This window comes from Dryas octopetala, chromosome 8 (assembly GCF_963921425.1).
Source record: "Dryas octopetala chromosome 8, drDryOcto1.1, whole genome shotgun sequence".
Taxonomy (NCBI): domain Eukaryota; kingdom Viridiplantae; phylum Streptophyta; class Magnoliopsida; order Rosales; family Rosaceae; genus Dryas; species Dryas octopetala.
The window spans coordinates 3822862-3849993 of record NC_141373.1 but is presented as its reverse complement, the minus strand read 5'-3'; the positions used below and the strand labels follow the sequence as shown (position 1 = coordinate 3849993).

The following is a 27132-nucleotide window of genomic DNA, read 5'->3' as shown; positions in this document are numbered from 1 at the left end:
GAATGTCACTTGGTACAATTTGAAATGCACCAAGGGTACTAACATTTAAAATACTTCGAGATACGAACTGAAATCTAAGGTATGACATGGAAATCGTCAAAATATGACTTGGAATGTCACTTGGTACAATTTGAAATTCACCAAGAGTATAAACATTTAAAATACCTCGAGGTATGAACTGAAATTATTAAGGAACGACTTGAGATGCTCTAAGGAACGACTTGAGACATTCTAGGGTATGACATGGAAAACGTCAAAACATGACTTTGAATGTCACTAAGTACAATTTGAAATGCACCAAGGGTATTAACATTTAAAACAGCTCGAGATACGAACTGAAATTTTTAAAGAACGAATTGGGATGCCTTAAGGAACGACTTGAGATGCCCTAAGGAACGACTTGAGAAAGTTTGGAAAATGTCAAAACATAACTTGAAATGTTACTGTGTATAATTTGAAATGCACCAATGGTATAAATATTTAAAATATCTCGAGGTACGAACTGAAATTCTCAAGGAACGACTTGAGATGCCTTAAGGAACGACTCGAAATGCTCTAAGAAATGACTTGAGAAACTCTAGGGTATGACTTGTAATGTCATTAGGTATAATTTGAAATGCATTAAGGGTATAAACATTAATATATCTCGATGTACGAATTGAAATTCTTAAGGAACGATTTCGGATGCCCTAAAAAACGACTTGAGAAATTCTAGGGTATAATATGGAAACGTCAAAACATTACTTTGAATGTCACTAGGTACAATTTGAAATGCCCCAAGGGTATTAAAATTTAAAATACCTCGATGTACAAACTGAAATTCTCAATAAACGACTTGGAATGCCTTGAGGAACGACTTAAAATACTCTATGGAACGACTTGATAAACTTTAGGGTATGACATGAAAAAACGTCAAAACATGATTTGGAATGTCACTTGGTACAATTTGAAATGCAACTAGGGTAGAAAAATAGTTTTTAAATGGAGACCGGGGGTGTTTTAAAATTTATAAGAAAATCATTTTAATTCATAATAATTTATAAAAAAAATTCATAATAAAGTCATTCCTCAATTTGAAGGGTATTTCCCCAAAAGGAAACCAATTGAAGAAGGCAGAGATGAGTCTCTGGTTGCTGTGCTCAAGCTGATCAGCACAGAGATTGTGGTGAGAAGGCTTTGCATGTATATAATGGCTGCTCGAGAGTGAGAAGGCTTAGTTTGCATTCATAGCGCTGGTCGAAATTTTGGGTTTTGAGCTTGTATTGTCAGCAAGATTAGTCCCTATAATTGGTGTCAGAAAGTTAATTATTCAATTTCGTGTTACATGCAGAGATTGTGGTAGCAACTAGAAACGGGAACAACTAATAATTATAAAACGGAAGATATACATAGCATCATGTCATCCTATATGCATCCGCAGCATAAATAAGTGTGGACATCTTCTTTAAGAATGATATATACATATTTTTCTATAAAAAGTTATATACTTCTCAATTAATTGTCAAAAAATATACACATTATTAAAGATAAATCACATGTATTATATGTTTCTTAAAGAGTATAAATAGGAAAATAAGAGAATATAAACCATAACGCTAAAAAAACATGGAACTTTTTCTTCTAAAACTTATAACCATTCAATTAATTTCAACTTGTCACAATTAAAGGAAATTAAAAGGGAAGAATTTTTTTGAATTAACATTGCTGAGAAAATAAGAATAAAAAAACACGTAGGCTTCACTCAATTGGGCCGCATTCCAACGCAGTTGATAATCCAACAGGGCCGATGAATGAATTGATTGGGCTTGGGCTGGGCTTCCTTCACAACTCAAAACCCATGTAACCTTACTGTGTGGTGCCGCTACAGAAAATTACAACTCATTCATATATATTCGCTCGCTTAAAACCCTAGGCCGCTTTGTGTCTTCCTCCCCCACTCTTCAGCACCATTCTGCGTTGCGTTTCAATCAGGTTCGATTCGAAACCCTATTATCTCGTCCTCCTTTTGTTCTCTTCTGTACTCCATCATAATTTTGTGGGTAATCATATAGAATTGCTCGATTGGGTATTTATGTTTTCCCCCTTTATGTTAATTAACTTAGGGTTTATCCCAAAAAGGTTTATAATTTTGGGTCAGGTGTTGTATTTTGGTAATTGGGTCAAAAATTTGATTAAATGCATGGTTTTGTTGTTGTTTGAGTTACAGAAACAATGGCCGTGCCTTTGCTGAAGAAGCAGATTGTGAAGAAGCGTGTGAAGCAGTTCAAGAGGCCACAAAGTGACAGGAAGATTTGTGTCAAGGTATGAATCTGTGGGTCAATTAGTTTTGTTCGTATTTGTTCTTCAATTAATTGAATCATACGAATTATGTGAGATTTCATTGTAAGTGTAAGTATGGCTGCCTCTAATGCATTCGCAATTGCTCTACTTGGATATATTGATAAGGTTTATGTGACCACTTGACCATTGTGTGGTCATTGCAAAAGGACTTTTTGCCTCAGAGCTAACAAATGGCCACCAAACCCTTCATAACTTGTGAGGGAGCTCTTTGAGTATGACAATCATTGTCTTAAGCATTAAGTTCTGGGAAAAGCAATGATTGTAATCTTAGTTATCACATTTTCATTGCCATGTAATGATTAGTCCATATAGTTGGAAATTAAACATCAATCTTGAATGAGTAGGTGTTTAGAATTGTTTTACCGTTTCTGTATTATATCACTTGTGTGATGGCATATATAGTAGTCAAGTGTATTCTTTACAGCCTTCGGGTGATAGGTGTGCTCATTGAAGTTGCCAGAAGTTGGATCGATCCATAGTTTAGTTTTCAATTTGAAGTCTTTTTATTTAACCGGCTAAAAGTTTAATTATAATATGAAGATTAAAAAAATTTTGATTTTTCAGTAAGGTTCTGAATCTCATTTTGCATCTTTTTCCTTTGGCAATGAAATTTTTATTCTGGTGTTTTATATTTGGAAGTTGGAAGGGTAGAGAAATTGACTTGTTAAGGGTTCATTTTTACACCACGAGTCTGGATGGTTGCTTGTTGGATGATCAGTTTCTTGTTTTATTTGGTGATGGCATGTTTGTTATTTGTGCATCTCTGCTTCCTACCCTCACAATAAGCTGTTCTGTGTTTGGATGCATGTTCTTGTGTATGGCAGACAAACTGGAGAAGGCCCAAGGGTATTGATTCACGTGTCAGGCGTAAGTTTAAAGGATGCACCTTAATGCCCAACATTGGTTATGCCTCAGACAAGAAGACTCGCCACTATCTCCCCAACAAGTTCAAGAAATTTGTTGTGCACAATGTCAACGAGCTGGAACTTCTACTGATGCACAACAGGTCTGAAATAGTTCCTTTAAAAATATTTGTGACAATCTTCACATATCCTTTATTATTCATTAGAATTTTCTCATCTTTTGTTGCTCTAATGTAACTGTAGGACTTACTGTGCTGAAATAGCACACAACATCTCCACCCGGAAGAGAAAGGATATTGTTGAGCGTGCAGCACAGTTGGATGTTGTTGTCACCAACAAACTCGCCAGGTTGCGCAGCCAGGAGGACGAGTGAGCTTCAGAGCTCTTATTTGGTTACTTTGCTTCGTGTGTTTCCTACTGTGTTAGTTTCAGCCTTTTGCAAGAAATCTTATCCTGAATATTATTTTTGTTTTCAGTTAAGTACTGTTGGATCTAGACTAGTTTACTAATCAAGTCATGTTAAATGAGATTAAGTTTTGCCTGACCCCTATTTGGTCATCTTGTTCTGTCATTTTAACTAGTATTAAAATCTGCACTTTTGTTTTACTGGGTTCAAAAACACATGACTTGGAAAGCAGCATATTTAGGCAAATGCAAATTCTGGCCAAATTATAGATTGCTTTTAACAAGATTTTCAATCATGTTTAGTATATACACAACTAATATTTACACTCACAAGTCTAACGTGTTCAGATTCAAGGTTAACCCCTCTAGAGAAATTTGAGTCATGTGTGAGGAACTGAGGCAAATAGTTTATTTATTTATTATTTTTAAATAGTCTATTACCATTAGATTCCATTTGTTTCTGATGAACAGTTAAAAAGTTCCCGTTTTTTCTAATTGTTTTCAATATCTTCCCGTTGTCATTATTTTTATATGTAAAACATACTTTGGTCTTTTTCAACTGTTTTTTTCCTCAAACTATCTTCAAAGAAATTTACAAATAATATTAGTAATTTGATAGTCTCCGCCTGCAGTAGGCCAAGTAAGACCATACTATAAACCTGCCCAAAAGTCAAGCATCGACATATTCATAATTTTCTTTTTTTTGAGCTACAACTTCCAACGGCTTCCTCACAATGAAAACTACTTTTTTTTTAATATAAAGGGACTATGATAGATGATACTAATTGTACTTGAAAAACGATCAAAACTTTTGATTGCATGGGCAGAAAATCACATTGTTGGGCTCCCCCATTTACATATTTTCACATTGGATTGGGATGAGCCTATGAGGTGATCGATGTTAAATGTTGATCGGGATTCAGGTGGTTGTTAAAGAGTTGTATCAAATTATAAATGAAGGTCGTTTGTCTCTTTCTTCTAAAATATCATTAACTTCTGATCATGATGCTTCAATTGGCTGTCTCTTTCGGATTTGACAATTAGACATTAATGATGATCATGAATCAATATCATGATCATGATAATCTGATAGTTGGACCTTTTCTCCGCTACCAAATCCAAATCTATTGCGCACTGAAAAATTTGCTTTTGAAAACAGTAATAACATAAATTTGGGCCTATTTTAAAAGTTTAAAAATACACATTCCACTATTCCAGTCAAAAAGAAATTCAATTAGATATTAAAAATTACGTCAAATTTGAAAAACACCAGATACTTTTAAAAAAGTAAATAAGATATGTCAAATAAGGTAAAGGTAAATATTTTTTTTGGCTACTTAAAAGTAGAAGTTTTATGTTGTTCTTTCGTTCATGTTGTCTCTTTCCTTGTCACCCGACTCTCGACGTTGTTTTTCTTGCCAAGCAAGTCATGACTCAAGAGTCAGAATCGGGTATGCTCTTCTTTCTTAATTGGAATTTAATAAAAGACTAATTGAGTGAAACATGGATTTTATAAGCTTGTGGGCCAAAATGCGTGGGTGTTTGGGCGACAAGCAAAGGGTTAGTCTGGTTTAGACACCTTCCATAACATCATTAAAAGAGCGACCCATTTGCAGCCAATCACTCTCCAAACAACAACAATCGCTTTGGTATTGTATTGTTTTTTACTTGTATATTATTAAGAGAGATGAAAAAATGGAAGTTAAGGAAGAGAAGTGAGAAAGAGAAACCATATGTAATAAGTAAACCTAATGTTTTGCGAAAGTGATTATTCAAAGTTAAAACGTATGAGTTGACTCGTTCTATGTTAATTAGGAACGAAGGCAATAAAGGATTAGTGTATGCCGCTATTTACAACTTTTAACAACCCAATTTTTTCTTTGATGTTTTTCTTAAGGATGAGCGTGTATGTTGTGTAAGAGATGTATCTTGTGTAACTGCTGTATTCAAATGTTTTCAAATTTGAATTCTTGTTTCAGTTGATTAGTCCTCTAGGATCCCTAAAGAATAGGTCTTCCAGGTTTCTAGATAAATTCGTCTTTTGCTTGTATATATCCAGCTGCTGCTGTGAATAAGATTTTCAAGTTTCCAATCACCTTTTTGGTTAAACTCTATATGGTATCAGAGCCATAAAATCTCTCCCCTGTTAATCCTTTTTTTTTTTTTTTTTTTCTTTCTCCTTCTCAACTCAATGGCAACACCTCACGCCATTCTCACTTCCAATAATCATCAACTCCTCACCATAAACACAGCTGCCCAAACTCCCATCAAACTCACCTCCACAAATTATCTTTCTTGGAAAATTCAATTTGAATCCTTATTTGTTGGCTATGATCTTCTGGGGTATATTGATGGTTCCACACCCTGCCCTCCCCAAACACTCACCACAGACACTGTCACCACCCCCAATCCAGCCTATCGCACTTGGGTACGCCAAGACAAATTAATTCTGAATGCCATCATTGGCTCTCTTTCTCCAACTATTATTTCATTTGTTGCTCGTGCCACCACCTCCAGGGAAGCTTGGAACACCCTCTCCAACACCTATGCCAAACCAACTCGTGGCCGCATCAAGCAAGTCAAAAATCTTCTTAAAAATCCCAACAAAGGCACTATGACCATCACAGACTTTCTTCACTCAATCAAAGCTCGTTCAGACGAGCTGGCTATTCTCGGTGCTCCAATGGATGCAGAAGACCTCACTGAAAAAATTTTAGATGGCCTTGGAGAGGAATACAAAGAACTTGTTCGGGCCGTTCAGGCTCGTGACAACCCAATCTCGGCAACTGGATATCAATAACGCCTTCTTGCAGGGTCACCTCACCGAAACTGTTTTCATGGCACAACCACCAGGTTTCGTAGACCCGGATCGCCCAACACATGTTTGCAAGCTACATAAGGCCATTTATGGTCTCAAGCAAGCCCCACGTGCCTGGTACCATGAGTTGCGCCAATTTCTCTTACAATCTGGGTTCCGCAACTCTCATTCAGACACATCTCTTTTCATCTATAATTGCTCTGGCTCCATTCTTTATTTATTGGTGTATGTGGATGACATTATCCTAACGGGTAACAATGTTGCAGCTGTCACAGATTTTGTTGCTTCCTTAGCTGGCCGCTTCTCTCTCAAAGACCTTGGGTCCTTATCTTATTTTTTGGGTGTTGAGGTTCTTCCTCATTCTAATGGACTTTTACTGTCACAGAAGGGTTATATTGATGACTTGCTGAAACGCACGCACATGCAAGGTGCTAAACCGGTCCAAACGCCTTTGCCTACTAGTTCTTCCACAATCTCTCTTGCCCATGGCACTCTTCTTCTTGACCCCACTCAGTATCGTGCCACTGTTGGAAGTCTGCAGTATCTCTCTCTTACTCGACCCGATATCTCCTACGCCGTCAACAAGATGTCCCAATTCATGCACCGCCCCACTACGGAACATTGGGCTCTTGTGAAACGCATCTTGCGTTATCTCAGTGGCACCGTGTCCAAAGGCCTTCTTCTTCACCGCAGTTCACCCATGTCTCTCCATAGCTTTTCGGACACCCTTCATGCATTTTCAGACGCCGACTGGGCTGGTAACAGGGACAATTACTCTTCCACTGGTGCTTATCTTGTGTATTTGGGTAAAAATCTGATCTCTTGGAGTTCTAAAAAGCAATCCACTGTTGCTCGTTCATCTACCGAAGCCGAGTATCGCTCTGTGGCGGCTACTTCTGCTGAACTCCGTTGGGTGTGCTCTCTTCTGTCTGAACTTGGTATTTCCGTTTCTGCTATGCCTGTAATATATTGTGATAACGTGGGTGCCACACAACTCAGCTCCAACCCTGTTTTTCACTCTCGCATGAAGCATGTGGCTGTTGATTATCACTTCATCCGGGATCAGGTACAATCTGGCATGCTACGGGTCGCCCATGTCTCCTCTGTGGACCAGCTTGCTGATCTTCTGACCAAACCTTTATCTACAGCTCGCTTTCAATTGCTCTGCTCCAAGATTGGCCTCTTTGATCGCGGCTCATCTTGAGGGGGCATGTAAGAGATGTATCTTGTGTAACTGCTGTATTCAAATGTTTTCAAATTTGAATTCTTGTTTCAGTTGATTAGTCCTCTAGGATCCCTAAAGAATAGGTCTTCCAGGTTTCTAGATAAATTCGTCTTTTGCTTGTATATATCCAGCTGCTGCTGTGAATAAGATTTTCAAGTTTCCAATCACCTTTTTGGTTAAACTCTATATGTTGAAATATTTTAAAAAGGTTGAGACAATAGAGAATATTTGAGAGATTTTTTCTCTTAAAAAAATTTATATGAAAGCTTCATCATCTCATTTTCATGAAAATAAATTTATGGAACCGCCACTAATGCTAACCCGTTGCTGCTAAACCATTCATAGAATAATAAATGTCACCACCAAATGAGTTTTTTTTTTCTTTTTCTTTTTGTATTGGGGATTTCTTTATAATTTAAAGGTGCATAATATATTTTGATAATATATCGAGATGCATGATTCTTGTGAAACCAAAATGTCCTAATCATATACCCAAAAAATTTCCAAACCCAACCTTTCCTTTCCATTCATATGAGGTCGACACCACAGCATTGTCTAGGTTTATAATTGGATGGATCATGTGGCCAAGCACCCATGTATGTGAAAATTCAACAAAATTAAGGAGGGTCCAAAACCATTAATGAATGACCCCAATTGCATGCGTTTGACATTATTATTATCGGTTAGCAAGTACAAAGTCCCACAGGAGGTGCAAAGCTAGTTTTGTCACTAGCTACATGGCCACCATAGATATAAATAGTATCATAGTGATTAGTAGACCCAATTTATTTGTAGCTCTGCTTGAAAGGAGTGGTCCATAGCCTGAACTAGAATGCACTGAAATCCATTATTGCATGTGGCCAGCTAAGATTAGTTCGATTTTGAGATTGGTATGAATATGAATCATATGATGCACTTGGTAGGACACTTCAAAAGTCCAAAAGCATTAATAAACCGAAATCTGATTACTCTTTTTTTTCTGCCCATTTTCTGTCAACCAAATAATTTCAAGAAAATTAATGTATGATGCCAATTCTGCATTAATGAAGTATACATTATAATGAAAACCAAAAAATTCACCTATTGTTTATAACTACCATAAGATCTGTTTGTATCAGATAAAGACATTTTTCACAAATTTATTACAAATGAATTGAAAGTCATATAATAGAATAGCACGAGTCATAATATAGAATAGCATGGACCATCTTAAAATTTTCAGTTAACAATTTAATATAGAATAGCATGGTTCATGTCTAACATTCTACAATATATGTCTTACATTCTACAATATAGAGTATGATGCTAATATCTATAGAAAAAAACAGATCAATTTGCAGTAATTTTTTTGAGTTGGGAAAAATGGATGGATCTTATGTGTATTATAGATAAATTTACGACCATTTCAACTAAGCTACCGAACTGTAGAACAAATTGCAGTAATTAAGCTTACCCGTTACTTGCGTAAATTATTTATAACCTTCAATTACAAAAAAGAAAAAAACAAACAAAAGAATTGTTAGAAGACAAAAAATGTATCAGGTTGAGTGGGGTTGTGATTGAGTCCATCCACCCACACCGTTTTATTTACACTCTTCTCCTCGTAGTCTCGATTATTATTATTACTGTTCTTGTTCCTATTCTTATTCTCGTCATCATCAACGCCTTTATTCTCGTTTCCGAATATTCCTTGCACAACCGTCTCCACATCAATTTTCTTAATTCCCTCCGTACCCTCCCCCGTCACGCTTTCGGGAATGTACGGCGGCCTCGAGATCACCAAAACCGAATCCCACTCGACGCCTTTAAAGAAATTATGGCCCTTGATTCCCTCCAACCCGATCCGCTTCGTCGGATCCTTCTCCAACAACTTCCGGATCAAGTCTCGCAACGTTGTTGCTTCGCCTGTGAGCTCGGGCGCTTTCGTGAGTATCCGATAAAACGTCTCCTTCCTGTTGGACCCCCGAAACGGCGTCGTACCGTACAGCATTTCGTAGAGAAACACTCCGAGCGACCACCAGTCGACGCCGAAGTCGTGGCCGTGGCCGGACACGACCTCGGGCGCCACGTACTCCTCCGTACCGACGAACGAGTTCGACTTCTCGGACGAGTCCGAAACGGTTTTGTCATCCGAGTTGGCATCACTGACTTGAACCGGCGAGACCGTGTCATCCGGCGATATTCCCGAGTTACAGAAGCGGTGGAGCAGCGAGAAGCGCTTTTTTCGGACCGAGTTCGATTTGGTTGTTTTGGTTGAGGAATTGGATCTCGGATGAGCTGATTGTGGAGGTTTCGGTGAGAGTTTGGTGGAGAGATCGAAATCGACGAGCATAATGTGACCGTTTTCTTGGATCATGATGTTCTCCGGCTTCAAATCTCTGTAAACCACTCCTAAACCGTGCAGATACTCCAATGCTAGAACCAATTCCGCAGCGTAAAACCTACAAAAATTCGAATTTCATTAATTTAATTTTCTCGGCAACCAAACAGAAGAGCACAAAATAAAAATAATTAAAAACTCATAGATGTATCGGATCTTTGTAAATTAATTACCTGATGGCTTCGTCAGAGAACATGCGCTCAGTCTGTCTCTTTCTGAGAGCATTGAGATCGCGTCCGGGACAGTAGTCGATGGCGTATCCGACGAGCTTCTCAGTGTCCAAAACGCCATGCAGTCTCGGCAGAAGCGGATGATCAAAACGACTTAGCACTTGCTGTTCGAAGCAGACTCTGCGATACTCACTCCCGTCGCTATTGGGCGCCTTGCTCTTCCTCTCAATCAACTCCTTGGAGATCACCTTCAACGCCAGAAACGGATCCTGCTCCCCCGCCTCTTCGTCTCTCACCAGAAAAACCACGCCCTTGGCTCCGCGACCGAGCGTCGAGACCACCCGTAGACGTTCAAAATTGAAGCTCGGAACCTCAGCGACGTCGTTTTGGTGGTTATTACGCTGACGACGACGGTCGTCTTCGTCGTCCATGTTTGGCAACAGAGATTTGTTTGAATGTTGATTTGAAACTTTTTCAGCTGCGCGATGACAACACACGTTTTTATAAGCGGAGAGTTGTCTTACTGAGGAAGGGTTCAAAAGACTTTCGGGTGGGGCCCGCCAATTTTGCATGGGTTGTTGTGGCGAGGAGGGTCTGGCTTTAATGTCCATTTGGTGGACGGGTGCGCTGCGATGCGCACACGTCAGCGTTTTGGCGGGATTTTCGTGACGTGGCAACATCTGCGGGTGTTTCCGTTTTCCCATTGATGTTGTTGAGGATGACAAAGTTTTAAGTAAAAGTAAAAAAAAGAGCAAAAAAGAGGGCGTGTGTGAAGTGTGATTACGTGAGGTGATTTGCTTCTAGAAGTCGTGGGGAGCAGGGAATTTTGTTTAATTCAAACCTGGGCGGTGAAGGAGAGTATGCGTGGATTACTTGGGTGTTACACTACTGTTACCAAAAGCTAAAAGGAAAGTTTACTCTTAATTACACTTGGGTTGGGTTGGGTTGGGTTGGGTTTTGTTTGGGCCACAATTTAGGATTCTCCCAGCCAGCTTCATCAGATTGGCTGTGTCTAGGCCCAAATATTTTCTGACTCATTCTGAGTAACTAAATGAATGTTCTATTTGGTTGTTTTATGGGCCTTCAGCCCAAATAAAATAAAAGATCTCACTTATGAAAGAAGTAGAAGAGTGAAATGGGCCGTGCCAGGCCAGTCCGGCCCATTTATGTTTTGCCCATTTGTGTTTCATGGCTTGCTCATGTCGACCCATTCAAACCACATATGCTCACTACACTTCATTTAAGTAGAACGTAAGTGTAGGGTTCGGAAAGAAAATTTTTAAAATTTCCTTTAAAGAACATTTGTCCTCGATAAGAGCATCTTGAAGAACATCAAATTAATAGGATAAAAGCGTTTTAGAGTTAATGAGCTAGCCTATGAGCCACATAATTCTCACTCACAAACAAGGAAACATCAAATCCTCACTCACAAACAAGGAAAATTAGCTAGCATATGAGCCACATAATTCTCCTCCCTATTTATATCACAAAAATTAGTACCATAAAAATGGGATAAAAGCGTTTAAGAGTTATTATTTATTAAAGTGACCCAAATGGAAAGTATCGACAAATAATTTATTGATTGTTTGAACGACATACTTTTAGCATGACCACATGAAGACATGTCTTAAAACTATTGAGCGAGTACGGACCATCATATGCCTTAGTATGATCACGTTAAAACAAGATACATCTTAAAGTTGTTGAGTGAGCACGATCTTATGTCTTAGCATGATCATGTGAAGACACATCTTAAATCATCGAGCAAGCACGGTTACATACTTTAGCATGATCATGTGAAAACACATCTCCAAATTGTCGAGCATCACATAATGACCATGGACTTATTTTTTTCGTTTATGAAACTAAAAATTTAATAAAACCTTGTTAGTTTTTTATTTTATTTTTATGAAGAACCTCATCAAGTTTAAGTGAATGATGTTTTTCAAGAAAAAAAAAAAAAGAGTTCAAATGGGTTGATGAGATGAGCTTATGGTTGTGAAAATTAACCAAAGGTTTCCCTTTTTTTTTTTTTTTTCCCCACAATCAAAGGTTTTCTTTCTCATTAATTCACGAGAGTATTTACACACATACAAAGAAAGCCCAAAGGTTTAAGGCTCAAGTAACCTATTTACAATAGGATTTACAAATATAAACTAATGCTATCTAACACAACCAAAGGTTTCCTTTCTTATTTGGTCATCTTAGTAAAATAAGTATTAGTTAGCCCTATAAACATTCTTCTAAAATAATTATGAAAATAAAATGCTGATGTATTTCTGAGGGTGATATTTATCGTTATCTTATATTCTGTAATTTACTTACAGAACAAAAAAAAAAAAACAAAAATGGATGTCACGTTACGTATGTATGTTATCTCATGCGGATAAGCAACACACACGACCTTTAATTCTTATTTAGTGTATTTTATTTTATTTTTTGTAAATATAAAAAACAAGCTCTGCTGCTTGTTTCTGTCTTCCCAGTTTCCAAAACGTTTCAGAGGAATCAAGAAAACCATGGCGACACGCAGTGCCAAAACAGCCATACTTGTCGAAAGCTCGTGTTTCGCTTGAAAATGGAGCCACGCACTCGCCGGCTTGCCATTCTCTGTTCCCATATTTGCCCACTCGGTTCGGGTCCGGCTCCGACCCGACTAATCCCTGTTTCCAGGTCCAATTGTGATTCTGGTTTGAATGATAACCAGCAACCCAGTCATTCCAGCGAGGGGAATCTCCAAAACGACTGCGTTTTCTGCAAAATCATACGCGGAGAATCACCGGCTTTCAAGGTAGATAAAATTGAGAAAGAAAAGACTCAGACTTTAAATTTCTATTATTTCCTGGATATTATGTTTTTTTTTTTCTTTGTTGCCTTAAGATTTGAATTATAATTATGGTGTAAGTGCATTTTCCCATTTCATTTTTAGCACAAGGATGGAATTTTCATTTATATTGGTAAGTGATAATGATGGAAGCTGCAATTTTTGACTGTTGTGTAAGACCATAGCATTGGTATTGGAGTTTAGGCCTCTTACACAAATAACAAAGACCATTGCATTGGTTTTGGTTTGTGTTTGAGTGAGGGCAAGTGCAATAATGTTGGGTAAAGAATGGACTAGTTTCCAATTTGTACTGGGTTGTTGCTACTATTTAATGTGAAGTTGTTGACATTATGGATTGTCAATGTGTTATAGCATGGAAGCAATCTTTCTAATGACTTTCCTTTTCTGGCCAAATCTTTCTAATTACTTTTGTTGTTCCATGTTTTATTCTTTGCGGAATTTCTACTTACAGCTTTACGAAGATGATATTTGCTTGTGTATATTGGACACAAATCCGCTGAGTCGTGGGTAAGGTATCATTAATCCAAGATACAAATTTTGCCAACATTTCTTAATTATTGCAAGTAAATATTAAATAATAAAAAAAGCATTACAACTCTATCATCTTTACATGACAATTTTCTTTTAACATTGTTCTGTTCTCCAGTTACTCAATTTCATACTTTTGATCCCCAGGCATTCTCTTATTATCCCAAAATCTCATTTTTCTTCATTGAAAGCCACACCCCCAGATGTAAGTATTTTCCTATTAATACAGTCCGTTTGCAATAACTATATATAATGTGTCATGAATTCTGTTCCGAGATATCATGAAATATGAGTTTTTTTTGTTTTTTTCCTTTGAATGCTTTCCCTTAGATGATATTGGTGGGGTGGATTTCTTGATATGCATATGGCAACAGAGTATGTGTACACGTATGTGTAAAAGATAGAAGGTATTCTCAATCATTAGGAATTTAGGATTATAATTGTAAAGTTGATGAGCACCTTGACTACATTATGATTGGTTGAACTATATGCATGATTTTTGTATTGGTGTGGAATGCTATATGTTGCATGAGTTTGCATGAGTCCAAATTAACTTGTTATGCAGGTGGTAGCAGCTATGTGTTCAAAAGTGCCCTTTATCAGCAGTGCAATCATGGAAGCTACTGGTTCTGGTATGTGTTCAAAGTCATTTGCTGTTGTCACCATATTATATTTTCTGTTTCCCTTTAGGTTATCTACTTGATTGCCTTGCTCTATAGCACTTAGGCTGTGCTGGAATATTCACTAATATTTGGGAAATAAACTTTTAATCAACCCCTTTCCCCTACCCCTAGAAAGGGGCTTATTGTTTGGTTACCTTTGCTTGGTTCCTTACAAAATTGCATTGACTTGGAAAGGCCGTCTTTGATTCTGACTTGCTCCATTGCCATTCCCTTATGAGGAAAATACTAATAAAGTAGTTTTGTTTCAGTATTTACTGATAATCTGATTCTGGGGTCCCTATCTCTGCATCTGGATGACTTCCTTATTTGTTCTAAAGTGCATTTTCAAGCAAACCTGGCTAAGCCTTACTGTTTCAAAAACTTAACATGGGAAGTTCCGATTTTGCAGATTCATTCAATTTGTTAGTTAACAATGGTACAGCTGCAGGGCAAGTTATATTTCATGTGAGTCATTATAATTTTCCCTTCGAATTTGCATTTAATTAAATTAATAGCAGTATATATGAGAAACGATGTATCTGCCGTCAGTGACCAAATTTCATAAAATCTCGTTGCAAATGAACAACGGGAGCTATTGTTTTTGTTAGCAGACATTAGTATTTACCCTTCTATCCAGCTATTCATTGTTTACCTTGAGCGCTTTTGCTAATTTTGCTATGTAACATTGTAATTTCAGACTCATATTCACATTATTCCGCGCAAGGCACTTGATTGCCTATGGGCTTCTGAGGTATGCACCATTCACCATTATGTTTCTTTATTGTGTGAAAACTGGACAGTCTAGTCTGAGGATATAAATTTGATATCTGAACATATTAATTTAATAGAGTTTGCGGAGGCGGCCCCTGAACTTAGACCAGGAAGCATCTCGACTTGCAGACTGTGTTCGAGAGCAATTATCTTCACCAGACAACTCCGAAGATAGCAAGGGTGAAGGATCTAGTCTTACTGGAAACTAGATGTGCATAATTCATCTGTTGTTGTAATTTACTTTGTACAATTATGTACTATATATGTACTTTAATTCTTTCAAATGTTTAGCATGAGTTGCAGAACATGAGTACTCTATTCCTTAACGGTTTTGGCCTACAGACTCCTCCCCCTCCCCCAATGTTGACAGTGAACCACATGTTTATGTGATACTCCATTTATCAAAGGTATCTTTGGACATATATATTTAGAAAGAGAAAAAAAATAAAAATAAACAAAGGTTACTGTATATAGCATGCAAGTAAATGTCATTTATATATTAGGAATATGACTCACTCTAGGATTACAACACTTCTAGTTCCAATGAATTAATGCAATTAACTTGAAAAAAAAAAAAAAACAAAAGCGGTTATGTGGTAAAAATCGAATGAAGGAGTGTATGTTCGGACCTCAAAAATCAAAATGTCAAAGCCAACCATGAACGTGCTGAAGAGTCAATCTAAAACATATAAGAAGTACCTAGATCCCGGCCAAGATCAAGGTTTCACTTGTCTTAGCATGATCACCTGAAGAAACATCTTAAAATTATCGATCAAATAGTTGATCTTTTGTGGCAATTAATATTTGAAAATGTGGGGCTCATAACTCATGATAAAACATTTTACCGTTGGATTCACAGCAATTTATCAACTCTTATCATATCCTTCCTTCACAATAAAAAAATGTTAATATGTGTTCAATCAAAATACATTTTATGAACAAATATAGACAAAGAAAGAAGGGAGAAAGCTTTAAGACGATAACTGAATTTTAATACATTTTGTTATACAATTTTCTTGTCCAAATATTTTAAAACGTGAAGTTCTTTGGCTTATATATATACAGATTCAATTAGGTGTGGATGTGATCCCGAATGCATGGCAAAGATTTTTTAAAACAAGTGACTCATGCTTCTTCTGCCAAGTTTTGAGGGTATTTTCCGATGGGTATACATCATCCTTACGTAAAATATATAATGAAGTTGGTGTAAGCGTTTGTTAGGATTTAGTTTTGGGCCCAATTCAAACTTCTCATAAATAGATAATGTAACAATTCAAAGAAATAAAACGTTCAAATTGTCATATTTGGTAAGTTCATTCGTTCATAAAAAAATAAAACTAGCCATTCTTATTTGGTTTTTTTTTTTTTTCTTTTTCATTCTTTTACTTGGACAGCAAGGTACCCCCGACAACAAATTTACTCGAAACCATTACACACTGGGATCTTCTCTCTCTCTCTCTCTCTCTCTCTTCTTGGCCTAAACTGCAAGCAAGGTCAGTACCTCTCTCTCTCTCTTCTTCTGCTCAAGTTGGTTCTTTTGCTTTTAACTTTTGATGTTTTGCTTTGGATTTCTGGGCTGTTTGATGTGAGCGTGTTTTTGTTCAAATTTTGCAGAAATACATAGATATTCTTGATAATTAATAGTACTTTAATTTGTGTTATTTTGAATGTAGAAGAGGAACAGGTACCGAATTTCTTTACATGATTTGAGACTCCCAATGAATCTCGGTAAAACTTTTAGATTTTTGTAAAATTAAATTTATTCGGAAATAATTTGAGTTCCTATTCTTGCTCATGTGCACTAAACAGTTCAGTAGCAAACGGTATTGTGTTCCCCTGATTGATTTGCACTGCAAATAGAATTGTGTTTTAGTCTGTTTTCAAGTAAGGGCCTCTCTCTTAATTAACAATGTGATTTGTGTTTTATGAAGTCTGTCACAGTTTCGAAGCAATAAAATTTTCAATTCGTCATCTTGATTACTCACTCAACCCAGAGGATCCATTAAGAACTGTCACGATGGGGAAGAAGAAGAAGGGCTTGATGGAGCAAGACCTGAGTAAGTTGGATGTAACAAAGTCACATCCACTCTCGCCTGAAGTTATGACTCGTCAGCCCACCATCAATATTGGTAATCCTAATTCTAATGCTCAAATTGCTAGCTCTAAGATTATTGTCATTGTCCTTAACAATGATTTAACCATCAAATTTTTGGAAGCAAAATTTCTTAATTGTTGGTTGGTTTGTAATTTTGCAATTATTTTGATCGGGTGATTTTCCTCTCAGGCACTATAGGTCATGTGGCTCATGGCAAGTCAAAACTTGTAGAAGTAATTTCTGGTATTAAGGTGAATAGTTGTTTTCATTTTGCATTTGATGCTGCTTAATTGCACTCTTTCCTGTTTATTTCTGTGTGGAATTTGTAAATCATACAAGCATGTGTTTCAAGCATTTTGTTAACGTGTATTGATTTTTCATAAACATATGATTATCCTTCGGAATAAAATTGATCTCATTCAGGAGAAGAATGTGGCCATCAACCATCATGAGGCAATCCTGAAGTTTACTCAGGTAAGTTCCCTTGAAGCTTTTTCAGGTCTGGTGACTCTGGTTCATTAGTTTCAGTCTACTGGATCATATCACTCAACAATTTGTGTACCAGGGAACCATAGCTGAGGGTGCACCAGTGATCCCAATTTCTGCTCAGTAAGACTAATATCGATATTGTGTTGGAGTACATTGTCGAAAAGATCCCCGTTCCCAATTTTGACACTGACTCACCTCCTATTATGACTGTGATCCGTTCATTAATTCTATGTCAATAAACCTGGCTCTGAGGTTGATGAGATAAGAGGTGGTGTGGTTGGTGGAAGCATCCTCAAGGTATGTCCTTTTTTTTTGGATTTCATTTGCTCAAAAATCAAGTAGACAATGTTTATGTTAGCACTTGGGACATGGTGTTTTGAGTTTTCTCTTAAGTAATTAGTTCCATATATAAATCTATAGTTTATGAATTCCATGTTTGACAATATGGCCTCGGCAGGGTGTTTTGAAAGTGGGCCAAATTATCGAGGCTCGTCCAGGCCATCGTGAGAGTTTTGTTAGAGATGAGAGTGGAAACATCATCCGATGCACACCAATATATTCAAGAATAGTTTCCATGTATTCTGAGCAAAATGAGCTGCAATATGCGGTGCCAGGAGGTCTTGTTGGGGTCGGAACAACCATGGATCCCGCTTTGACACGTGGTAATGGGTTAGTGGGACAAGTTCTTGGAGAAGTTGGGAAACTCCCTGACGTTTTTATTGAGCTTGAGGTAAGGGACTGTTGCTCCAACATCTCTGTATGGTTTCTTGAACACCATTTTTATTAAGCAACTGGGTAGTGTGTGCATGTGTGACACCATTTTTCTTGAGCTTGTTGATGTGCTTTTTAGTGGACTTAAAAGCATTCCGAACCCATCTTGTCAATATCGGTTTGAAATGCTTTCAACTTAATGAGCTGCAGAAAACTTTGGTGCTGAAGACTGTGCTCTGATTTTGCAGGTGAGCTACTTCCTGATGAAAAGGCTTGTGGGGGTTAAGACAAAGGACTCAGAGAAGCAGGCAAGGATCTCCAAACTAGTCAAGGATGAAAAACTTAAGCTGGAACCACCATTGATGATGCACCCCCGCCCTCTGAGCTGACTGCTACACTACACTAACTGCTAACTTGCTAAGACATACAGAAAGCAAGAAGACTAGATAATTAGATATTGATGTGGGAAGGTAGAGAATTATTGGAACCATTTTTGTTAGATGGAGGAGGAAACATTGTTAATTGGATCATTATTGTTTTGGTTTTGTTTTCTATCTCTTTAACTTTGATGAAGTAATACTTTCTTCTATATAGCATTCTTATTCTGTGAGTTTTGAACCCGAGTCATTCTAAAAGATAGAGTATATGTGTTATCATGTTTGTTGTTGCCAAATATTGGGTTATTGAGAAAATTATAACATGAGCAATTTACATGGTTCACCTAATTTGAGCCCTCTTTATAGAGAGGTATTTTGATATTTTCACTACTGATAAAATATCACCCTTTGCATATGAGAAAGATTTAGCTGATAAATAATTGAATCCTTTGTTGGATGGAGGAGGGACCCTTGTATGGAAAAGGAGATGACCCTTTTTCTTTTGTAAGTCTCCAACAATGGACAAAGACTTGGTTTAGGTCTTCCAAATTAGCAAAATGAAAAGAAAAAACAATAAATTCTGAGACAAAGACTGAAGAGTCGAAGAATCTTATTTTATTTGTTGAAGGGTATTTTCGGAAATTAGAAAAATCATCCAATGAGAGCTCCTCTTGACAACATAAAAGTAAAACCCGAAAGTCATCCAATAAGGAGTAACCTTCTCAGGGAAGGCAACGAGTCATTGGCTTCTGAAACCCCCAATAAGAAACGAACTTGACCCTCGCGAACAAGAAGAGGGTTTGTCTTTGCCTTTGCTGTTTGCTCTGCTTCTTCTCCATTTCGTGCTTTGCTTTCTGCTCGAAAATTCTCGACATTCAAAACCGCTGCTAAAAGAGGGAATTGCCCACCACGCCCACATTCACAAAATCACCGTAACAAGCAATTTTTGGGGCAGAAATGGCATTGTCTACGGCGGAGAAGCTCAGGAAAGACGGCAACACCTACTTCCAGAAAGAGCGCTTCGGAGCCGCCATTGATGCATACACTGAGGTATGTTTTTCCATTGTTCTTTAATGTCTGTATCATTTTCTTATGCGTTTTTGTGTGATTTTAAAGTCTGGAAAAATTTTGGGTTTTTATGATTGAATCATTTCTTGTTGTTCCTGTTTCGTATTGGGTTTCAAGGCGATCACGCTGTGCCCTAATGTTGCTGTTTATTGGACGAATCGCGCTCTCTGCCATCTCAAGCGTAAGTATGTATGATCACCCATTCTCTCTCTCTCTCTCTCTCTCTCTCTTTTCAATTTTTTTTTATTTTTCTATTTTGTTTTTTCATTTTGTCATATAATTCTTTTGGTTTATTTAATGGTGTGAATGACGCAGTCATTGGGAGAAAGTGGAAGAGGATTCTCGGAAGGCTATTCAGCTTGAAAATAATTCCGTCAAGGTAAATTCATCTCTTTTTGGAATTTTTCCTCTGTAATCTGTTACCCGAAAATTAGGGTTTGAGATGTTTGGAGGAGTGAGATTTGGTATATCTTTGTCCATGTGTGTCTGATTGAGTAATTTCTTGTTGCAGAATTTGTTCCTTGAGTCCGTTTAAAGTATTTCATGCAGCTCAAGTTTGGTGCTGCGGAGACTTACATTAGTTATTGAATTATCATAAGTTGAATGTCAATGTGTTAATGGACCATTTTTCTTTTTCTATTACAGGGCCACTACATGTTGGGGCTTGCACTACTACAGAAGGAAGAATATACCGATGGAGTTAAGGAATTACAGAAGGTTAGAAGTGCTTTCAGTCTAGAATCCTTGTATATTGTAAGCATCAAGAATGTTTTGTTTTTGGATTACTTTTTATTTTTTGTTAAATCACTTTCTTTATGTACTTTAATTATGAGCATTAGACATATTGTATGTTTTTCACTTTTTTTTTGGGGAATTATTTTGTGTTTCGGTTGCCACATACAACTGAATAATGACGAGTTTTTCTCTTTGACATGATATTTTATGTTGATATGTTTCTTTTAAGATGTTTGTTAGATGGTAGCTTATTCTTAATTTGGTCTAGTTTTATGTAAGCATTTAATGTAGGCATTTTGGAGTGGGAAAAACTAAGTTCCAAGTAATGAATGGTCATCAAAATTTACAATTCTGGAGAATTTACTTATAAATGTAGATGCTGAGTATGGCTATTTCCTTAATTTAACATCAAAGCCGAGGGAATTTGTAATGTAAATAGCAGTTTCAATGTTTTAGATGCCAACTGTATTTGTTACTGGTACTTTCATTTTACTGGAAGGGCATGTTTCATTTGATTTTCTTAGTAGATCTTTCCACAGAAACATAAAATCATGAATACACGTGTCTGTGCATGTTATGTGTCTAAAAAATCTATAGGATGAGTGATGGCGGGCAGTCCTTAAATTAGAGATCAGGGCCTTCTTGGTATAATCATTTTATGAACTGTGCAATTGAGACTTAAGTTTCCAATATATAGACACTTTTTCATGTTTGGTAAGTAAAAACTCAAGATAACTTAGTTGTTTGTCTGTCTTTCCAATTGATGATTATGAAAGGCTGTATTATAGTTGCATTACCATGCTACAAGGTATATATTTCATCAAAATGATTCTTGCAACTTATTTCTTGTAGTTTGGAAGATCTTGCTTGTATATAAGGTTTGAAAAGATTGAAAATAGGGGGAAATCGGATGTCTCAGTAGAATACTTAAGTCCTACCTATTTCATAGACATTTCATAAATGTTTAATGCCTGTTCTTCGGATGGCTTATGATGTTGATCAAAAGCTTCAGATTCCATTGAAATCTGTTTGAACTTCCTTGTACAGGCTTTGGATCATGGGAGGGGTGCCAATCCGAATGGCTATATGGTAGAGGAGATCTGGCAGGAGCTTGCAAAAGCAAAATACATGGAGTGGGAGCATGGATCAACAAAACGTTCATGGGAATTGCGACACTTGAAGTATGTTTTCCCTCTTGAGTTTAGGCCTATGATGTCTGATAAGGTTGTCAATATTGAATAATTGTTTGGTGTTCATTTTTCTATTAGTTGTTTAATCAACTGGTTTCATGTCTCAGAGAAGCTTGTGAGACTGCTCTGAAAGACAGACATGATGCTTTTCAAATGGAAGGGTTTTTGGATGAAGCTGGTATTAATGAATCTGGTACTACCCATAAGAAACAGTTAGAGGCTTTAGGAGGAGTGTTTGAGAAAGCTGCAGAAGCTGACACACCAAGTGAGGTCGGTACCTGGCTTTCTCTCTTCCCTTCCCTTTTTTTCTTGCTTCCTAGAAAGAAAAAAGAATTTCTCAATTATCTTGTTGTGGCAATGATTACAAATTTCAGGTGCCGGATTACCTATGTTGTAAAATCACACTTGATATATTTCGCGATCCTGTGATTACTCCAAGTGGGGTTACATATGAGAGATCTGTGATCCTTAACCATATTGAGAAGGTCAGGTTTGGTCTTAATGTTGCATGTACAAGAAACGGATGTCTTCTGTTCATAAATATACCCACATTGATCTCTGACTCTTTTGCTCTATAATCTAGGTGGGTGAGTTCGATCCAATCACACGTGAGCCACTTGATTCATCGCAGCTAATACCCAACTTTGCCATAAAAGAAGCAGTCCAAGCATATCTAGACAAACATGGCTGGGCCTACAGAACAGATTAAATGTCACTTCTATTCGGAACTTGGAGAGTCGATAGTTGTGCTAAACATGTAATGGACAACTGTAGCAGAGTGCAGTATTTCGTTGGTTGTGTACTTGTGTGTCTTATCTCTGGTGCATCATCAATTTGGTGACACTGTTAAATTTTCTTTGCAGTGTTAGATGTATGATGCTGTGTCCTCAATCATAGTGAAGGTGATGCTCTCCTTTTTGAAATTGTACAGTTACTGTAATGACATTGATAATCAGTTCTTCACTTACTGTTTGTGTATGATTTGTGTACTGAGTGAGTGAGTTCCCGAGTACATAGATGAGTGCCCATTGATTCTTTTTTTTTTCCATCTGTTAGGACACTGGGTGGGCCTAAACCGATCTATACATCGTGAAAACAAGGTCGAGCCTAGTAGGCCCACAATAATCATATGTCAAATGCACTTTCAGCTTAGTTAGAGGCCCAGGCTCCAAAGTAGTGAGCCCAATAGGCAAATCCTCAGAATTACTTGCAAGACAATCCGTAAAGGACCCAAACCCATATTCAGCAGTTCGATGTTTGGAATTGAGTGTAAAGGAACCAGTGGTCTTTTCAAAACAGACTTGTTTTGTCCCATGCATGGTACAATATAATTCACAAATGCTGACTTTTATACCTTTTTTTCTTGTTTGGTTAAATGTTAATGTACGTTGTTTTCTCCTTTTTGACTGATATCCAAAAAAGAATATAACTTTGCTACCCACTCATCGGTTACTCCATCCCATCTTTTGTAGGGATAGCTGAATGGACCAAACTTCAATGATTCACATACGTAAAAGACACTCAGCCCAAAATAAATACATATAACACACTTTCTTTATGCTTAATTGCTCAAGGGTAATTAGATTGTCATCTTTAAACTCAGGTATTAGATTGAATTTTGATACCTATCAAATGGCATTTTTATTCCAAAAATGACCTGGCGTTTGCTCAAGATGACCTTTCTGAATTCGGATGTACAACAATGTTTGTTTCCCATAAATGGCATAGTAAACATGTGGTTCACTCAGCATAAACCATGACTCTTGGGCCCGAGAGGAAATTACTTCCTGCATTCCTTGTCACTGTGCATTCATAAACCATAAAGCTAAAGCCTAAAGATTAGCTTTTGTACTATTTAAAGGTAAAAAAAACAGCTTCATCATTATAAGAAAGGCAAAGATAAAAAGGAATCAAAGGGGAACCTCGCCATCCACACACAAATCTTCCAAAGATTAAAAAGGAACGATGGAGGGAAGCCCAAGAGGAGATATAGAAAGAAACTGTTGTGGAGCACAGGATAAGGTGTAATGTGTGTGCAAGCACAATGTGTCTGCCAAAAACAAAAGCAAGTAAACTAATTACTAGTAACTGTTGCTATTAATAAGTTCACAAAAAAAGGAGGAGCATCTTCAATGGACCACAACACCAGATATCACTTCACCATTCAATATGGACACATTCTTCTCGTTTACAATTTTCAGTTCTTTTGCGTTTGGTCATCCACATTCCACAAGACTACAACCATTCATTCACTATTTGGAACCATCCATACTGGTTTTATTGTTTTTGGATTTATTCCATGGTCAAAAAGTGAGTAAAGGAGCCCATTGGATTGTACTGAAACAATTTAGCTCCAATAACTATTGATTGTTGGGTTGGCAAATTGCATAGTATTCATGGTTTTGGCATTTCTGTTGGTTCATCAAGAAAAAAGGGTAAAAACTGTCAGTTCTGCACACACCACTTGTTCATTCGGAAGCAATTTCTCTTCTCCTTTGGTTATTTAATCACTCATAGTCATAGAAGAGAAGGTAGTACTGTCATGCTCAGGAGTGGCAGAAACAAAAGTTTGAGAACACCCTGCAAGAACCATTCAACAACACAAGAGTACAAGACACAACAAAGAATTTTATAAATATACATATATATATTATATAAAACTTGCATTTTATTTCTTGGTGGCTAGCTCCTGAACCTGAAATTGAAACTCTGAAACCAAAAAGAGAACATACAAAACGGGGGATTCCAGAGCGCTGGAAATAGGTGAAGAATTTACAAATATAGAGTTCCGTAAAAGTGAAAGAGTGAACCCATCATGCAGTATGTGTCAAATTTACAGCCCTGTTCAGTCTATCAAGGATGCCACTAGCTTTCCTCTTAGCCCTCGAAGTTCCATTTTGGGCAAGCTCAGATAATGTTCCATAAGTGTTCTCCTCTTCCCTCATTTCCTTCCACTTGGTTCGATCATTTAAACAGATAGTGTGAAGGACTGCAATGCAATTCTCCTTGTTACGTCCACAATTGGTCTCCCGGATGATGCTGAGCAAGCAAGGAATGGCTCCCATCTCTCCCATTTCCTCCACAGCCTTGGGATGGCTTGAGAGCATTGCAAGGATGGCCAACAACTCATCGACATGCATCCGGTTTGTTAACTTCTTCAGGATTGCCTTCACTGCACCATCTCTCACAGCTCTTGCCTTGTTCTCATGGGTGATACATAAATTGAAGATTGCAGAAGCAACGTCCTTCATAGCTAATGGATGTCCCTCGTCTAGGAGGTCGATGAGTGGTTTTAGGGCACCGGATTTCCCAATAAGTGCCTTGTTGGAATCGAGAGCTGACAAAGTGAAAAGGGCTGCAGCCGCATTGCTCCTTGTTTGAATGGTTCCTGATCGCAATGATTCAATTAGTAAAGGAATTACCATTGGAGTTTCTGCCACAAGCTTCTTGTTGTTGTCATGTATTGAGAGATTCAAGAGTGTTGTGATCACGTCTTCTTGGACTTCCGGGTGAATACCATTTTCAAACTTGCCTTCAGAGAGTGGACTGAGCAATCGAGGGATGGCATCTAGAGACTCACCAAAAAGTGCCCGGAAAGAAGGCATCCTCTTTGTCAACAACCGAAGCTCCTTTGCAGCTTCTTTCTGCTCAAGCAATGTGGAAGACATCTTCTGAAGCAAAGAAAGAAAATGGTCTCGATCCGATGCTGTAATACCATCCTCATTGGCAAGGAGGACAGGGTCCGACAATTCAATCCCTCGATTCTTACACCATTGCGATATCATTTCACGAACCAAGTGATTAGGAGTAAGGATTGTGTGTGAAAGTACTTGTTGGGTTTGAGGGCATATCCTGTTGCCTGCTTTTAACCCTTTCTGGATAAATGGTCTGTCATATGTCTGCCAATAAAAAGAACAAAAAATTTAGCTAATTAAAAACCCAATGGGGATTGCCAACTTGAAAATCATGGAGTATGGATCAAAAGAGGACAATAAATGATTATATAAATATTGCAGCATTCTCTTGCATCTATTATGATAGATCTGTTTTCTAACTTACAAAGAACCAGGAAAGCAAACTATACTTATCATCCAGACATGCATATCTTGATTTTTCAATTAATACAAGTACAGGCTTATACCAAATATGAGGGAAAAATCTCAAAATTTTAGCCAATCAAACAAATAGTGCTTTAAATTCAAGATTCAGAGTCAACAAACAACACCAGTACTTTAAATCCATGCTGAAACTCCACCAACCACCAGAAATTAAAACTACTGTAAACAGTAAACAACTATAACCAAGAAAGTGGGGACTATAATTCACCTTCCCTCACGTGCCACACAAATTAACTCTTCAGAGCTTCGTTTGGTTGCTGAGAAAGTGAAAGAAAACAAAACAAAAACTTAAATCTTATCTTCCATCTCACTTTTCTGTGTCTCAGAAACATGTAATTGCATTAAAGATCGTTTCTTTCCCCACATTTTCTCAGCCCAACAACAGACGATAAAGGAAAGAGAATACAACCACCAACAGAGGCTAAAAGTTTCAAAATTGATATCAAAATCACATACATCTTTTCTGTCATTTTCTCAGACAGCAAACAGAGCAAATTGAAAAACCCAATTGATCACCAAAACTCACCTGCCCTGTAGAAACAACAACAGGGTCTCTCATCAACTCCTTGGAAAGCGGACACCGAAACTCTTCAGGGCAAGACAGAATGTCATGAAGCTTCAAAGAGAGCGATCGCTTCTTCAGCTTCAATTCCTTCAAAGCAGAAAGCGTGTCCTTTGCCTGATCGATTGTTTGGGTGCTGTAGTCCTCATCATCAACAATAGCCCTAACCAGCCTCTGCAACTCCTTCTTCAACTCCGTCGCTTTCGCCATCACCGTCGGATCAGAATCGAACACCCCCGTCTTCGCCATCCGATTCTGGGTTCTGGGTTTTGTTTGGATTTGGTTTCTGGGGTTGAAGAATCAAATGGAATTATGGTTTCTGAGAATGGCGAGGCAGAGAATGAGAATGGTGGATGTCATTGTTGGGCTCTCTGCTTCTTCTATTCTCAGTTAAAAAGAGAAAAAGAATGAATGAGTACGAAACTGGAAAAAAAACTCAAGGAAGCCACAAATAGTCAAATACCACAACCGAACACACACACACACACAACACACACGCATCCCACTCTCTCTCTCTAAACTTCTGGTTTCGTCACTTGTTATAGTTCTAATCTTTTTTAACTATGGATACAGCCAGCCATACAGATTACAGGATATGGTGTTGCCTCGTCAACACGTTTAAAAGCTGGAAGCTTAATATAAGCATTAAAACACTAAACTAAACAAACAACACACCACCTTGAAATTTGTAAATTACAAAACCATTTGGGTTTTTTTTCACAAGACTTGTGAATGAATCAATGGTATTTATTCTTCCACTGCTTTTTCACTGACCATGCA

General features: G+C 37.6%; 5 protein-coding genes and 1 pseudogene across 13 annotated transcripts; 4 read left to right on the top strand and 2 right to left on the bottom strand.

Annotated features, from left to right (window-relative positions):
• Positions 1–1867: 1867 nt before the first annotated feature.
• On the top strand, positions 1868–3809 carry LOC147276149 (large ribosomal subunit protein eL32z-like). Its single transcript, XM_086253676.1, has 4 exons — positions 1868–1971; positions 2207–2301; positions 3165–3346; positions 3447–3809. Exons 2-4 carry the CDS (start codon positions 2212–2214, stop codon positions 3574–3576), a joined length of 402 nt encoding a protein of 133 aa, XP_086109802.1. The 5' UTR covers positions 1868–1971; positions 2207–2211; the 3' UTR covers positions 3577–3809.
• Positions 3810–9094: 5285 nt separating this feature from the next.
• On the bottom strand, positions 9095–10657 carry LOC147276148 (serine/threonine-protein kinase OXI1-like). The gene is made up of 2 exons (XM_086254545.1): positions 10205–10657; positions 9095–10092 (listed from the first exon to the last, which is right to left on the bottom strand). Exons 1-2 carry the CDS (start codon positions 10630–10632, stop codon positions 9171–9173), a joined length of 1350 nt encoding a protein of 449 aa, XP_086110671.1. The 5' UTR covers positions 10633–10657; the 3' UTR covers positions 9095–9170.
• Positions 10658–12632: 1975 nt separating this feature from the next.
• HINT3 (histidine triad nucleotide-binding 3) lies at positions 12633–15333 on the top strand. 2 transcript variants are annotated; one of them, XM_086253259.1, is made up of 7 exons: positions 12637–12992; positions 13498–13553; positions 13722–13779; positions 14140–14206; positions 14646–14701; positions 14934–14987; positions 15085–15333. In XM_086253259.1, the coding sequence occupies exons 1-7, from the start codon at positions 12780–12782 to the stop codon at positions 15214–15216; spliced, it is 636 nt and encodes a 211-aa protein (XP_086109385.1). In that variant the 5' UTR covers positions 12637–12779; the 3' UTR covers positions 15217–15333. The 2 variants fall into 2 exon arrangements, with proteins under 2 accessions (XP_086109386.1, XP_086109385.1); XM_086253260.1 differs by lacking the exons at positions 13498–13553; positions 13722–13779 and having other exon boundaries at positions 12633–12992.
• A 2156-nt stretch (positions 15334–17489) lies between these two features.
• On the top strand, positions 17490–18691 carry LOC147276146 (uncharacterized; annotated as a pseudogene).
• A 711-nt stretch (positions 18692–19402) lies between these two features.
• Positions 19403–23004, top strand: CHIP (carboxyl terminus of HSC70-interacting protein). Of its 7 annotated transcripts, XR_015123822.1 has the most exons (11): positions 19403–19729; positions 19865–19928; positions 20063–20126; positions 20259–20301; positions 20393–20464; positions 21530–21663; positions 21780–21942; positions 22047–22157; positions 22256–22429; positions 22536–22574; positions 22729–23002. XR_015123822.1 is itself a non-coding variant. In XM_086253853.1 (10 exons), exons 1-9 carry the CDS (start codon positions 19637–19639, stop codon positions 22379–22381), a joined length of 870 nt encoding a protein of 289 aa, XP_086109979.1. In that variant the 5' UTR covers positions 19403–19636; the 3' UTR covers positions 22382–22429; positions 22536–22639. The 7 variants fall into 7 exon arrangements, 5 of the variants coding, with proteins under 5 accessions (XP_086109979.1, XP_086109980.1, XP_086109978.1 ...); XR_015123820.1 differs by having other exon boundaries at positions 22256–22574; positions 22729–23004; XM_086253853.1 differs by lacking the exon at positions 22729–23002 and having other exon boundaries at positions 22536–22639.
• A 1316-nt stretch (positions 23005–24320) lies between these two features.
• PUB9 (plant U-box 9) lies at positions 24321–26863 on the bottom strand. 2 transcript variants are annotated; one of them, XM_086255194.1, is made up of 3 exons: positions 26317–26447; positions 25999–26047; positions 24321–25571 (listed from the first exon to the last, which is right to left on the bottom strand). In XM_086255194.1, exon 3 carries the CDS (start codon positions 25455–25457, stop codon positions 24486–24488), a length of 972 nt encoding a protein of 323 aa, XP_086111320.1. In that variant the 5' UTR covers positions 25458–25571; positions 25999–26047; positions 26317–26447; the 3' UTR covers positions 24321–24485. The 2 variants fall into 2 exon arrangements, with proteins under 2 accessions (XP_086111320.1, XP_086111319.1); XM_086255193.1 differs by lacking the exon at positions 25999–26047 and having other exon boundaries at positions 26317–26863.
• Between the last annotated feature and the right edge of the window lie 269 nt (positions 26864–27132).